The following is a 12582-nucleotide window of genomic DNA, read 5'->3' as shown; positions in this document are numbered from 1 at the left end:
CGATTGTGCAAAGTGTGCCGGCAAGGTTTTCTCTGCATGTTAGGGACACCAAATATGCAGTGAGCTACTGCGCTGTACTGCATATCGCCTGGTATTCTTAAGAAGTTTATAAACGTTATAAACTAGAAGACAAAAAATTCTTGATGCAGGCGCCGCATAGATATATCAAAATGGTCCGCTACCTATTTTCACCCAACACCCCTATAGTATGCTTGAAGTTAAGTTGGGCTCTAAGGATGCTGTTAGTCCCGCTTCCAAAGCAAGCCAAATAGTTACTGGCACGGTGAGCTCAAATGGCATGCACAAAGGCTACACCCATGTGTCTAGCATAGAGATACCGCTCAAAATGGAGATGGGTACATGCATCATGGTCAGGCGATTAGCTACAGTGAGTCATATATAAGTGCGCGGGTCTCTGCAGGCAGTCGCCTCTTAGTACCTTTCGAGCCAGCTTAGCCCGGTGAGAATGAGACCATCTTGAAGGCTTGCTCCAATTCCCCAAAATGCAAATAATAGCTAAAAATCCATATGTGTTCTCAGGGTGGGAATATACCAGTTATCACAGGACTGCTGGCATGCACATGATCTCCCTACGGTTTGTTTCTTTGGAATTAGTACGTTGGGTGATGGCTTGTGCGTGGCTACACGCGCAGTGGTACTGGATGGTAGTGGAAGTCTTCTTTCATCATAATTACTAATAAGGTAAGAACCAAGGAAGATACCTTTGCGGTAGGCGTATTGAGTATTTAATTGTTAGCTGTAAAAAAAGACTGTAATTGCAAAAAGGGCAGACCCTACATAGGCATACACATTTGTTCGGCCCAGTCCCCGGTATAACTTTAAAAGCCGCTAGAAAGCAAACAGAATCCTCATATCAAAATACTCATATTTTTTGGTCAGTGTGTGAACATTAGCCCAGGTAGTAAACTACGCCAAATTAGATTCATTTAAACTTAGAGAGATACCACTACAAGGTACAGCTGCAGCGCACCCGACTAATGTGAGAACACTGCACTATCCAACTGTACTGCCAGAGGAAGGTTTCATTGCCCCTAGGCTTACCCAAATAAGTGCCATGTCCCTTCTGCGGTAAGACCTTGGACTGTCATTTGTTGATTACTTATTAAGTGTGTTATACAGGGCAGGATCCAGTGGGATTGTCCTTGAATGATGCCAGCTGAGCAGTATCAAGTGTTGCAATGTTTCATCATTTTAGATTGCCCTGGTCTGCTTTTACTTTGCAGGCCAAGTAATGTTCGGGGACTTGCTGTACTTTTGCAAACAGTTGGCATCTGGGGTGGACCCCTTGCTGTTTCGCCAAAATCTGCACATAAGGAACCCTCTTAGCAGGCTCTCACGCGGACTTCAGTTCGGTATCCCTGCTTTCTGCTGGACATCTTGCTAAGTGGGGAGCTCTTGGGTGGCGTGTAAGCTTCGTGCTCGACAAAGAACTGAAGACTACAAAGTCAGAATTTCGCTGCTCACTACTCTAAACCCACAACTCATAGTGTCTCGCCGGAATCCCAGTCAGTGGGATTTAGATGACGACGTTAGAAGAGCGAGGCTGCAGCATATTCCCCCAGTAGCGATACGCTACAAGTCACCTCGATGCTGCAAACGGATTTGGGTGGTGTGTTGACGGTGAACCAAGCGCACTTTTTGTACGCTTGCTGTAGCTTCATGTTGTTGCTTCTTTGCCTTCGCAACACCATGGTCGTTTGGCAGATTTGTTGAGGCATTTTCAATTGCCAGGGTGTTTTTTACGAGCCAAAGCTTCTGATGCATCAATATTCCCTACTTCCGCTTTAAATACCTCATTCTAGTAAGCAGGTATTATCAACGAAGATGATCCTTGCTAGTAGTCTAAGTGAAGCCTTGGGGTAAAATACCCAGCTCAGTAATGATGCACCATGCTGCGCCACAGCGGTTTTCGCCTGCGATGCCTCGCGAGGGACAGCCCCCTCGTCCAGCAACTTTTCCTGTGGTTACACCAAACCGAATGCTTCTTCTTAATACATAGTGCCGTGCGCAGTAGATTGCGGAGCGTTTTTGTCATGTGAGTGCACAGCAGCCCTATTCTTGTCAAGACACTCGCCATCTTGTGCACAAAGGCTCGTTAGGGGAGTTACGCTTACCCATATAGCAGCTATTGCTTCGTGCATTGATAGCTTGCTCTCGCATAGCTGGTTGGATATAATCTTGCGTATTCTGGGACCAGGTGCAAGCACGCGGAGTGCTTGCCAACTCCAAAGGATGGGGGAAAAGGATAGTTTGTCGTACTGTACACGACTGTGTGCTGGCAGTGGGATTCTATGTATAAATGAAAGGCTAATGCAAACTGCCCTCACGGCGAGAAACAGCATGCGCTGACCACTTCGCTTGAATTACGTACGAAAGTTCTCGGGCAGAGGTCAAAACCGGATACCGTATGCCCAGAATGCCACGGAGCGCACAGACTAGGGGATCCTCCTGGGGAGTTGCTGAGTGCTCTGCCAAAGTTGCATAGACATCTGTGCGGAATAACCATTATAACGCCTACCAGATCTATCGCAGAAAAATTAAAGCGCCTCCGCGACGATGCATTTCACATTGTAGAATGCGCTTCTTTCGTACTGGGTCCTTCGTAGGGCACAGTGTAAACTGAGTGGTTCCAGAATTGTCGATGTGGACCATTCCAATGCAGCAAGCGATTACAGCGATGCAGGATACATTGAGATACTGGAAGAAGGCTAGCCAAAAATGGAGGGTTTCCCTAGTGCTGAGCTGGAAGCCTATGGATATTTGCCAGCCGCAAGAGCAGCCCTGCGCAAAACACAACCCCAACCATCAAACATGCTACAACCTGGAGGAGAACTATTTAATGGCAGTCAAATTAGTTGGAACTGGTGCATAATAACCAACACGATGGATGGCAGTAATAAGTAAGGGTTTACGGTGCAAATGCAGTGTGTACTGCAACAGTGACCAGCCTCTCGCGAAAAAGGCATCATTGATTCAGAGACTTAAGCTTTAGGTTGCAGAAAGAAGGGCGAGGATTTAAGGGTAATTTACTTGACAGAAAAGACAGAAAACCTATCTACTAAGTAATTGGCTCACACTATGAACGGCAGACAGGCAACTGTGTCCATGTTCCATGATGTTGAGCATTTCTAATAGGCTTTAGGAGATGGCGCTACCAAAAACACGATGATGCCGGTCAGCTAATTACACAGGCTCGTAGTGCAACCTTCTCACCTAAGGTCTCCGTATGTAATGAACTTATCTCTGGGCTCAATAAAAACTCCTTAAAGCGTCGCTGACTATGCTTTTAAAAAGAGCTTCCCCTTTCTCCTCGAGAAAGTCCTCAGAGTTCCGACATGAAGGCAAAGGGGAGACTATGGTTAGCGTGGCTACAGTATCTAGGTATTTAAAGTATTCACAGCTAGTTGCGGATTGCATTTAGCGCTGCCCACGAAACAGTGCGCCTTGTATCGAGCTCACAGTACTCCTCAAGAGGCTTGGCAAATAAAGATGCAAAGCACTTGTTGATTCTCTACTGCTTCATAGGGATATACAATTAATACAGTACAAACTGCTCGAGTGTTGCTTGTTTTCGCTACAATACGCCCGTAAGAAAGCTCTTAGAAGGAGTCTTGCCACTGAGATGATGTTCTGTAAAAGTATGAAGACTTTCAATGCGAATTAGTGGGCATCTGTGTACCACTTTGTCGGACCAAAGCAATAAAGTGACGCGAGGCAGACCCTTTTGACCCATAACTTGTAAAGTGTGGTTTCAAGCAGTCCACAAGAAAGAAATTTTAGGGATGAAGGGCGGCGCTAGGAATGTTTCCGTCATTTGTGGTAAGAATTACCGCTGATGCACGAAAACCCGCCACCAGTAGTGAATATCCGTTTAGAATGCACATATTTGTAAACTGGTGCTCTACAACACACCTACCACAACTCCCAAACGAAAACGCGGATTTGTTGGTTATATCCTCATGGAGGCACTCACCCGGTCGCAGCAAATGATGTAAAGTAGTGCTCCTTACGCATCTACATTACGCTGACCAGGCCGAAATTGGAATAAATTGTTAGTCAGTTTCAACCGTGGCTTAATTTGAGACGTGGGGAGCATAGAAGAGGGTTTTGATGTCAATGCCCGCCCGTATTGGGTAGCGCGCTTCGTGTCTTGACGCATTGGGTTGTCACTCATACGCAAGAGGACGTGTTCGCTAGCATAATGAATGGCAAAACTAGAGCATTTCTTTTATAAGCGGAGGCGTGGAAAACTGCATAGTGAATGGTGGCGAAGGTGAGAGCAACCAAAGCAGCAGTGGGCCGCTGGATCAAGTGCGGCGTTGGCATGTGCAGCCTAGGCTTTTTGCTTAACTATTGTCTGCCAGACGAGCTGCCCATTTTTCTTAGAAGTGTTTGTGGGTAAATGTGCACTATTTCGGCAGCAAGGTCAAGTTCTGCATCTGGCACTATGCCATGGGCTATTCTAGTCTGTGAGGACCCACTATAGATAGCATAACTGTGTATTTGGGATGTGCTCTGTTGACCGCTGAGCAAACCTTAGGATTTTCTTCTTTTTCAGCCTTTCTGCACTGTAATCACCGTGTTATGGGTTACTGTGGCTCCACGCTTGATGGAGCTGCCTGAAAGCTGCGGAGATAGAGGTTGGCAGCTACTGGATTGCGCACAGACTAGCACAGGAGTCCAGCCAAGACGGTACCTCGATGGGGGAGCTTCCGGCCACTACGCAACTCCTTGTGGCAGCTCAACCACCGAGGACGCCGCGAACGAACCTGAGCCCGGCTGTTGCGAGGGCAGTGGCGCAACAGACTCAGCAGTGCATTTGGACTGCATAGCGAATTCGACTATGGGATGGGAGCTGCACAGGCTGAACAGCGCTCAGTTTCCCACAGAAAAGGCTCCTTCGGCCTCTCATATGCGAACTCCGAGTGATCGGCAAGCCGCCGTGCCGTCTCAGCCTTCCTCTTCAGGACTGGGCAACCTCGGCTTCTTTGGACAGCCTCTGTGGTACTGTAACTCTGCAGCCGCTCAAGGCCCTTATTCGAAATTTGGAGAATCATGCGGAAGATCCAAGGAATCCTGCTGTGGCGGCGCATCCGCGAGGCCACCACTATCGGCAACCCCGTTGCCTCCCAGCGTGTTCCTGCAAGTGGCCTTGTTTCTCGAAGCCCAGGATGTAGCGGCTCTCGCATCCGCATGTAGGAGTCTGCGCTGGATTGGATTCAACAGAGAGATATGGAAGTCGATTTGCTTTTCCTCAGGCCTCGTTTCGTGTTGCGCGAGACCCTCGGTGCCTCGTGGGCGCTGTGAGGTGGATCGAGGCAAGCCTCTTCCCCACCCACGGAGCACCTCTTGCAGCTTGTGGCAAGGCAACGCACAGCCTCATGGAGGAAGGGCAGTCATATTTGGCAGACTCTCGGGGAATGGCGGTGCCACCAGCAGTACCCTCGATGACCTCCCTTACACCCATCGTTGTGAGGCTGCAGCTCCTGAGGCCAAGCAAGTAGAGAGCTCTATGCCTTCTTGTCATTGCTCAACTGGTGTTTGTGGCAGAATCGAGGGGCACGATGGCTCTGGTTGGTCTCCTTACCCCGTGGGGTGGAGAGGTGACCTCGTTAAGTCCAATGGGTGTTGCCCAAAATGCGGTGTTCCCATGGGTTGGGATGCTACAACACACTGTCGAGGGTTGCAGGTTCTTCCCGGATGCACAGGCAAGCACCGCTTTCTCTCAAATTAAGGGCAGTAGCTAGCGTCCGTAGACATGACCCTGGCATGCGGGCGGGGATGGCTTACCGGGCCCTATGCATTTCTTCCAGCCGTATGTGTATATATGTATGTGTGTCTATGTGTGTATGCATGTCTACAAGTGTATGCACATATGTAGGTGTTCATGTATAATTATGCACGTATGTAGTGTATATGTATGTGTATATGTGTGTATATGTATATGTGTCTATGTGTGTATGTATGTCTACATATGTATGTGAATATATATATATATATATATATGTCTATGTGTATATGTATGTGTTTTTGATGTGTATATGTGTGTGTGTACCTGTTGATGTACATGTAGGTGCATATGTATGTGTATACCTGTTGATGTATATGTAGGTGTACATGCCTGCATGTGTACATACACGTGTGCCATGTTTTTTGACAGAGGAACTGCCGGTTGCTGTGGACTGTTGTCTCGCAGTTGACGAATTGGTGGACTGGCGGTTTTTGTTTCTGTTGAACCACGTGAGCCTTGGCCCTCGGATATACATACACGTAAGGGAGCTGGTGCTGCAGTTTCCAGTGCAGCCCACAGTTCCGGACGCGACGAGCCCTCATGGGCGTTCGGGGGGGGTGGCGGCTCCGGCTGGTGAAGGCCACCAAGTCTATGGAAGCAATGAAATCGCGAAGGAGCATGACGAGCCTGCGTGGGGGAATATGCGGCAACGGCGATGGCCAAGTCCGCAGCAGTTTGTTTCTACCTTTGTGCAGAGGGCGCTGAACATCCGTAAGCCGATGCGGCTGCGCCATCTGCGCACGGGGAGTCGGCCAGGATTGTGTGTGGAGGAGATCTTGCAGAATCGGCATTATTTGTTGGAGTGGCAGGTCGAGTTAGGGTGCCTGCTGAGTCGTGACGCCTGTTCTTTGTCTTCGCCAGTGCTGGCCAGTGGGGAGGAGCCTGTGTGGGTGTGGCCTCTGCCTCCGTACGTCCTCCAGCGCGAATTGGCTTCGCCGTTGTCGGCGCAGCCTGGCCGCGTGTGGGAACGCGAGGAAAGGCGCACCATTTACAGCGTAGTGGAGGACGATGACGACGATAATCGGGGGGGGAGGGAGGAGTCTCCCCATCAGGGGCCGGACGTGGAGGGGGGCATGCCCGAGACGCATCACATTTACGACGTTATTGGTAGGGGCACTGCCTTTGCCACCCTGCTCTCGCCTCTCTCCTACGGGACTACTGCAGTGGCAATAGCCGTTGGCGCCGTCCTTGTTGCAGTTGCGACGGCCAGCACGACTGCGGCACTCACGACGGCAGCAGCTGCTACGGCCACTCTGGCAGCGCGACGCTCCAGTCTCTTCAAAGTTGACTTGCACGTCATTGAAAGAGACGAGCACGAGGTCGACCAGGAGGAGCCTGCGGACGGGGAAAGCCCGCCTGCGCGGATCGGCCTCAACTTTTCGAACGCGCGGGGGGCCGCTGCTGCTGCTGCTGCTGCCTCCTCCTCCCCGCCCTCTTCGAGAGAGAACAGCGGCAGCGGCTCCGGGCAGGCTGCCGCTGAGTCGTCCCTTCCAGTCGGAGGGGGACATGCCCGAAGCTTCTTTGGCAGAGGCACTGTTACGAGCGGCATCGTCCACCCCAGCTCCCCCCCAAGCGGCCTCGCGAGCAATAGTTCGTCCTTGGGACTGCCTTATCTCCAGAGGCTTTTGCCGGATCGAGTCGGACGCCTTCTCCGCTTCTCCACCCTGGCCAGTGCTACTCTGACCGAAGCGTCTCTTACCTTCGCCAGCACCATCCTCGCCAGCCTTTCCAGGGATGCACTCACCACTGCATCGGCTGCGCTCGCAGCCGCAGGGGCAGCATTCACGGCAGTCATACTGCCCCCCGAGGCAGCTCTCTGCTCGCCTGCGGGGGACAGGCAGCAGCGAGACACCCCCATCTTGTGTTGGATGCGCGAGACGCAGCAAAAGACGCCCCTGAGTCAGGGGAACCTGCTCCAGAGGAGGACGCCTCCGTCGCCTCTGGATCAGGAGCCAAGCGCGAAGGCTGACGGTGCATGCAAAGAGAAGTCCGAGCAAGCAGCTGTAGCGGCGGGAGCAGTCCTGAGTATGCAATCGCTTCGAGGAGAGGCTTCGTCCAAGAGGCTCGATCATGAGACGCAGCTAGTCGAGCATCGGTTCCTCAAGCTCCGACGGCGAGCCGCTTCGGAGGATTTAGGAATGCCTCGCGCGTCGTTCGCGGCTCCTGCAAAACTCCGCAGATCGCACTCCTTGCTGGCTGCCTGCGCCGGGCAGCTGGGGATCTTTCGATGCCGGCGGCGGGCATGCCTTGAAGCGAGCACTGCCCAATGCCACGGAGGCTGCTGCGACAGCAGCAGCCTCGTCGAGTCGGAACGCACGGAGAGCAGGAGCTCGACGGTGCGCAGCTGGCCTGCTGTCTCCCCCTCCCGCCTTAGCGCCGTGCCTTCTCGTCTGCAGCGGCAGCATCAGCAGCAATATGTGGAGCCTGAGAGGCGCGGCTTTTTGCGGCACTTTGACTCCGGAGAAACGCGGGAAGGCAGTCCTTCGGAGGAGAGGAACGGGGAGCTAGAAGAGGCCTCTCGAAGCGATCGAGAAAGGCCTAGACTGGAGGGGGGAAGCAGCGTGGATGTTTCGTGGGCTTGGGCACCTCGGGAGCGTTGCCAGCTGAATTTTGGAGCCGCTGTGTTGGGGTGGCCGATGCTTCGTCCCCCTGGGGCTTCCTGCCATGGCCTCCTGCTGTATGTGCGCACATGCCTTCCACCAGCAACGGCTGGGAAGGCTTTGAGAAGCGCAGAAAGCTGCAGTTTCCGTTCCCCGTGGGATGCTCTAACTGCGGCTTCGTGGAGTGCAGCGCCTCCGGAGGACGTGCCTCTGCTCTTGCCCACAGATGCGACGGCGAAGGACCTGGTTCGGCTGCTCTTCTGTACCCTGGCTCAAAGAAACTATTTGATGCCTCTGACGGCTACTACTGCCACTGCTGCTGCTGCGGGGGGAGGGGGAGGGAGCAGCGGCAGCGGCAGGGCACCCGCTCACAGCAGCAGCCACTTGAGTGCTGTGGCCTCCCTCCCACCGTGGAGGCGCAGAAAAAGCCAAATGGGCAGTGCAGCTCGCTCTTCGCGAGCTTCCGCCTCCATCCGCATCTGGATCGCGACTACGCATCATCTCAGCAGCAGCACAGAACCCCACGTCGAGCAGCCGCTGCCCTCCGCGAGGCTGACTGCAGATTTGCGTCTCATGTCGTGCGAGCGACTGACCCTCAGCGTCCTCCGCTTCCCCCCCTCCAGCCGTGACTTCGCAGGCAACACACGCTGCTTGACGCTTGTCTGCTCCCCAAGAGGGGGCAGCCCGCGAGAAAAGACGCGTCGCTGGTGTGCCAACGCAGAAGCCGCTTCCCAGCAGCCGAACAAGCCGCCTTGCCGTGCGTGGCCTTCGGGGTGTCGCGACAAACGGCTGCCACACACCGTTACGCCGTATTCCAAGGTGTGCACCCCCTCAGAACTACCTCGCGATTGCTCGCTTGTGGTGGGGATGAGTGCTCCCACGGAAGGCGAACCTCTCTTGGTGTTGCACCGCGAGGAGGCAGTGTGGGAGCCTCTGTTCAGGACCGCCGAGTCCAGCAGCAGCTTCTCCGTGCAGCAGGCTGCCAACCTGCCGGAGCTCGAGCCGCCAGCTCGTCTGCCTCCTCCCTTGCCCGATGCGCAGAAGCGAGGGTGCGGCAGCAGCGTCTCGCCTCGCCAGCCGCCTCTGCAGGGTGCTGCGCAACAAGCGACGCAGGCTACTCCGCCTCTTCTGGATGAAGACGCTAAGGGACGTGCTGTGCCTGCGCCGCTGTACACTCTGCAGTGCAGGCTGTGTTCAGCTTGCAGGCCTTACCGCACCGCCCCAGGAGCCGACGGAAAACGGACTTTCGGAGGCACACGGGAGGGCATGCTGCTGGAGGAGGAGAAAGAGGATGCCAAAATGAAGCGCAAGAGACCTTGGATCATTCAGTCGTCCATAAACTCGCGGCAGTTCGAGTTTCATCCGGAGAGGCCTGACGTGATGCTCACGGGGGGAAACGACGGCACGGTGAGAGCAGCGCTTGCGCTTGCGCTTCAGCCGCAGATCCCTGATTTCTACCCTGTTTTTTTTGTTTCCGACGCGGGCTGAGTGAGCGTCCTTCGCTGTGCCCGACAGGAGAGCTTTGGCCGCTGTGGGTGCTTAAAAAAACTCCCTTCACTCGCCTACCACTCCAACACCCCTACCCTCCTTGCCCGTGCGCTCTCTGTGCCCCTGCGTCTCGAGTGCAGTCGAGGGGGCAGGGGCAGCTGCAACCAACGTCTTGCAGAAAAGCCGGTTTCCGAGCAGGATGCGTAAAGCTGTTTCTGTCTCCCCCTTGCTGCGTGACGCGCTTCGTGCAGGTGCGCGTGCTGAACTGGGAAAAGGACGTCGTGCTGGGGACAGAACTTGTTGACAGCCATCAAATTCTGGGGCTTTGCTGGTTGAAGCACCACCCCCAGCTGTTCGTTTGCGCGTCCGGTGTCTCGGGCATCCCATATGTCGTTCGCTGGAGAGAGCAGGAAGACGATTTTGCGGGAGCAATCAGAAAAGATCGCAGAAAAGCACTGCGGACGGCGACACCAGCCTTGATGCAAGGGCTTCCAGCTGGCAGCTCTTTCAGTGGGCAGCCGGAATTCGTGCCCCGCTTTGCCGAGCTCGATGACTGCCGAATGCGGAACGGCGATCCTTGCACGCTAGATCGGGGAGACTGTCTGGATGGATTTCACTCGGTGTCTGCTGCGCTAACATGGTTCAGGCGGTACGGACGTGGCGAGCGCGTTCACAGGGGGGGCCCTGCGTCCTTGCGCATCGTCCATCAATACTGCGCGTGCGAAGATCTCAGCTCTGTTGCTGTCAACAGCACGGATGACTACCTGCTTGTCTCTGGGAGAAGCGCGCATCTCACGATCCACGATGTCGCTACTGGCGTCAAATTGGGGACTCTCAGTGACCTGCACTCCGGCAGCATCAACATCGTGCGATTCGCGCATGCGTCGCCGCATCTCTTCGTCACGGCGTCTTTCGATCAAACCTGCAGACTCTGGGATTTGCGGCAGCGGATCAACGGGCGCCAGCCCCTGCTTACCGTCGACACTGGCAGCCTCAGCGTCATGTGCTGCTTCGACGACTCCGATGAGTGGCTCCTGTGCAGCGGCGTGGACGCAGCGCTGCGTCAGGTCTGCTTGAGGTCGTCTACGGTATTTCCCGAGTCTTTTGCCATCCCGTCCGTGAACGCCGAGACGAACTTTCGCCGTGCAGTGTATCTACAGGGGGGCACCGAGTTTATCACGGCGGGAACGGAAGAAGGTTTCTTCCGTGTGTTTAGCCGACTTGGCCGAGACTTGGGCGTCGTGAGTCTCGAAGGCTTGCTGAGACCGTTCATCAGGATGCGAGCTTCCCCAAGTCTTGCCATTCTGCCCGACCTTCAAAGCGATCTCCTAAATCTGCTGCGCATCTCGCTGCGCTCGCACGTGGCACTGGGCCTGAGTGCTGTGAGTGACGCTGCCGTTGCCACAGCCGCGGGTGTGAGCCGTTGCTCGGTAACAGCTGTACTTCGCAGTGCTCTACGACACTTGCAGTGGCGTCCTTCTGGGATGCTCGATCGAGCAGTGCTGCTTGGGCACCCAGGCGTCACTGAACTCTACATTTCGCAGCAGCAAGACATGCCCACTTCGCAAGGACTGATCCAGGAGGCAGGCACTGCGACTCCAGAAAGCGGCGCGGTGGAAGAGTATGTGCAGTCTCTACGAGCACATCCGCAGGAAAGGAGACTTGTTGGTGCGTTGCTGGCGGCAAAAGAGCGTGTCGAAACGGCCAATGGCGAGTTGTCTTTCGTGGCGATGTCTAGGCTGCCAGCAGAAATGCTCAAGTAGCATGCGTTGGGTTCCCCGACGCATGCACTTTGGTATGTACCACTCCTTTTGTAAAAGGAAACACACACCCTCAAAACACTGTCTGTGGGCCCCAGGGCCGCATTGTACTCGCGCCCCCGGTTTTAACCTAAAGGCTAGTGTTTGCGCTTTCAGGAAAAGTCGAAAAATGTAAATAGTAACGCGTGGCCTCCTGTCATGTGTTGGCTCAGGGCAGGAACGCGGCTGGCTAGGTTCGCAAGTTCCGCACCGAGGACACTTGTGCCTCCATAAAATGACTTTTTTCTGCTTTCTGGTTGCCACTTGTTCGTAGTCTGCCGCTGTTACGCCACGCTTTGCCAAAGGTGTTAAAAGAGTGCTGGGTTCGCTGCTGGTAACTATTTAACGTGCGGTCCTCACAGGAGGTTCGCGCGCCTTCTGCGGAAGCTAGTTTGCGCAGGGAGTGCATTGCAGCACGACGAAGCATCTTCTCTGCTCCTTTAAATTCACGGAGGGTAGGGCGCCCGCCGCGCGCAGGCAGTGCACCCTGCTCCGCTACGTTTGCAGGGTCTCGAAAGTTAGTTCTACAGTTTCTAGAGCCTTATGCATGCGAGAAGCTGCGCAGAGCAGCACTGGCAGTGTTTGAGGGAGTGCTGTTTGTTGCTTGCGCCTCAAGCGGGCGGGCAGGGCGCCGCGCAGTGAAGAGTATATCCCTTGCCGCACTAGTTGACTGGAGGCAAAAAGAGAAAATCTGGATACCTCTCCGATGCTCGCCGATTGCCAGGCAGGTGCACTAGAATTCGGTTTTCTAAACCTCGTGAAGTCACACTACCCACACACGTCAACGCAAGTAAGTAGCGGCACGCCGTATATATATATATATATATATATATATATATATATATATATATATATATATATATACGCGGCTTTCCCATCCTCG

The 12582-nt window shown here is 54.0% G+C and overlaps 1 protein-coding gene across 1 annotated transcript; it reads left to right on the top strand.

Moving 5' to 3' along the window:
* Positions 1-4630: 4630 nt before the first annotated feature.
* On the top strand, positions 4631-11835 carry LOC34623462. Its single transcript, XM_026337926.1, has 5 exons — positions 4631-5729; positions 6218-8134; positions 8276-9819; positions 10152-11659; positions 11721-11835. The coding sequence occupies exons 1-5, from the start codon at positions 4631-4633 to the stop codon at positions 11833-11835; spliced, it is 6183 nt and encodes a 2060-aa protein (XP_026193711.1).
* The last annotated feature ends 747 nt before the right edge of the window (positions 11836-12582 follow it).

Source organism: Cyclospora cayetanensis, unplaced genomic scaffold (genome assembly GCF_002999335.1).
Source record: "Cyclospora cayetanensis isolate NF1_C8 unplaced genomic scaffold, CcayRef3 CcayRef3_contig_100, whole genome shotgun sequence".
NCBI classification, from domain to species: Eukaryota; Apicomplexa; class Conoidasida; order Eucoccidiorida; family Eimeriidae; genus Cyclospora; species Cyclospora cayetanensis.
The sequence above is the reverse complement of the archived record's forward strand: the minus strand, read 5'-3'. Positions and strand labels throughout refer to the sequence as shown.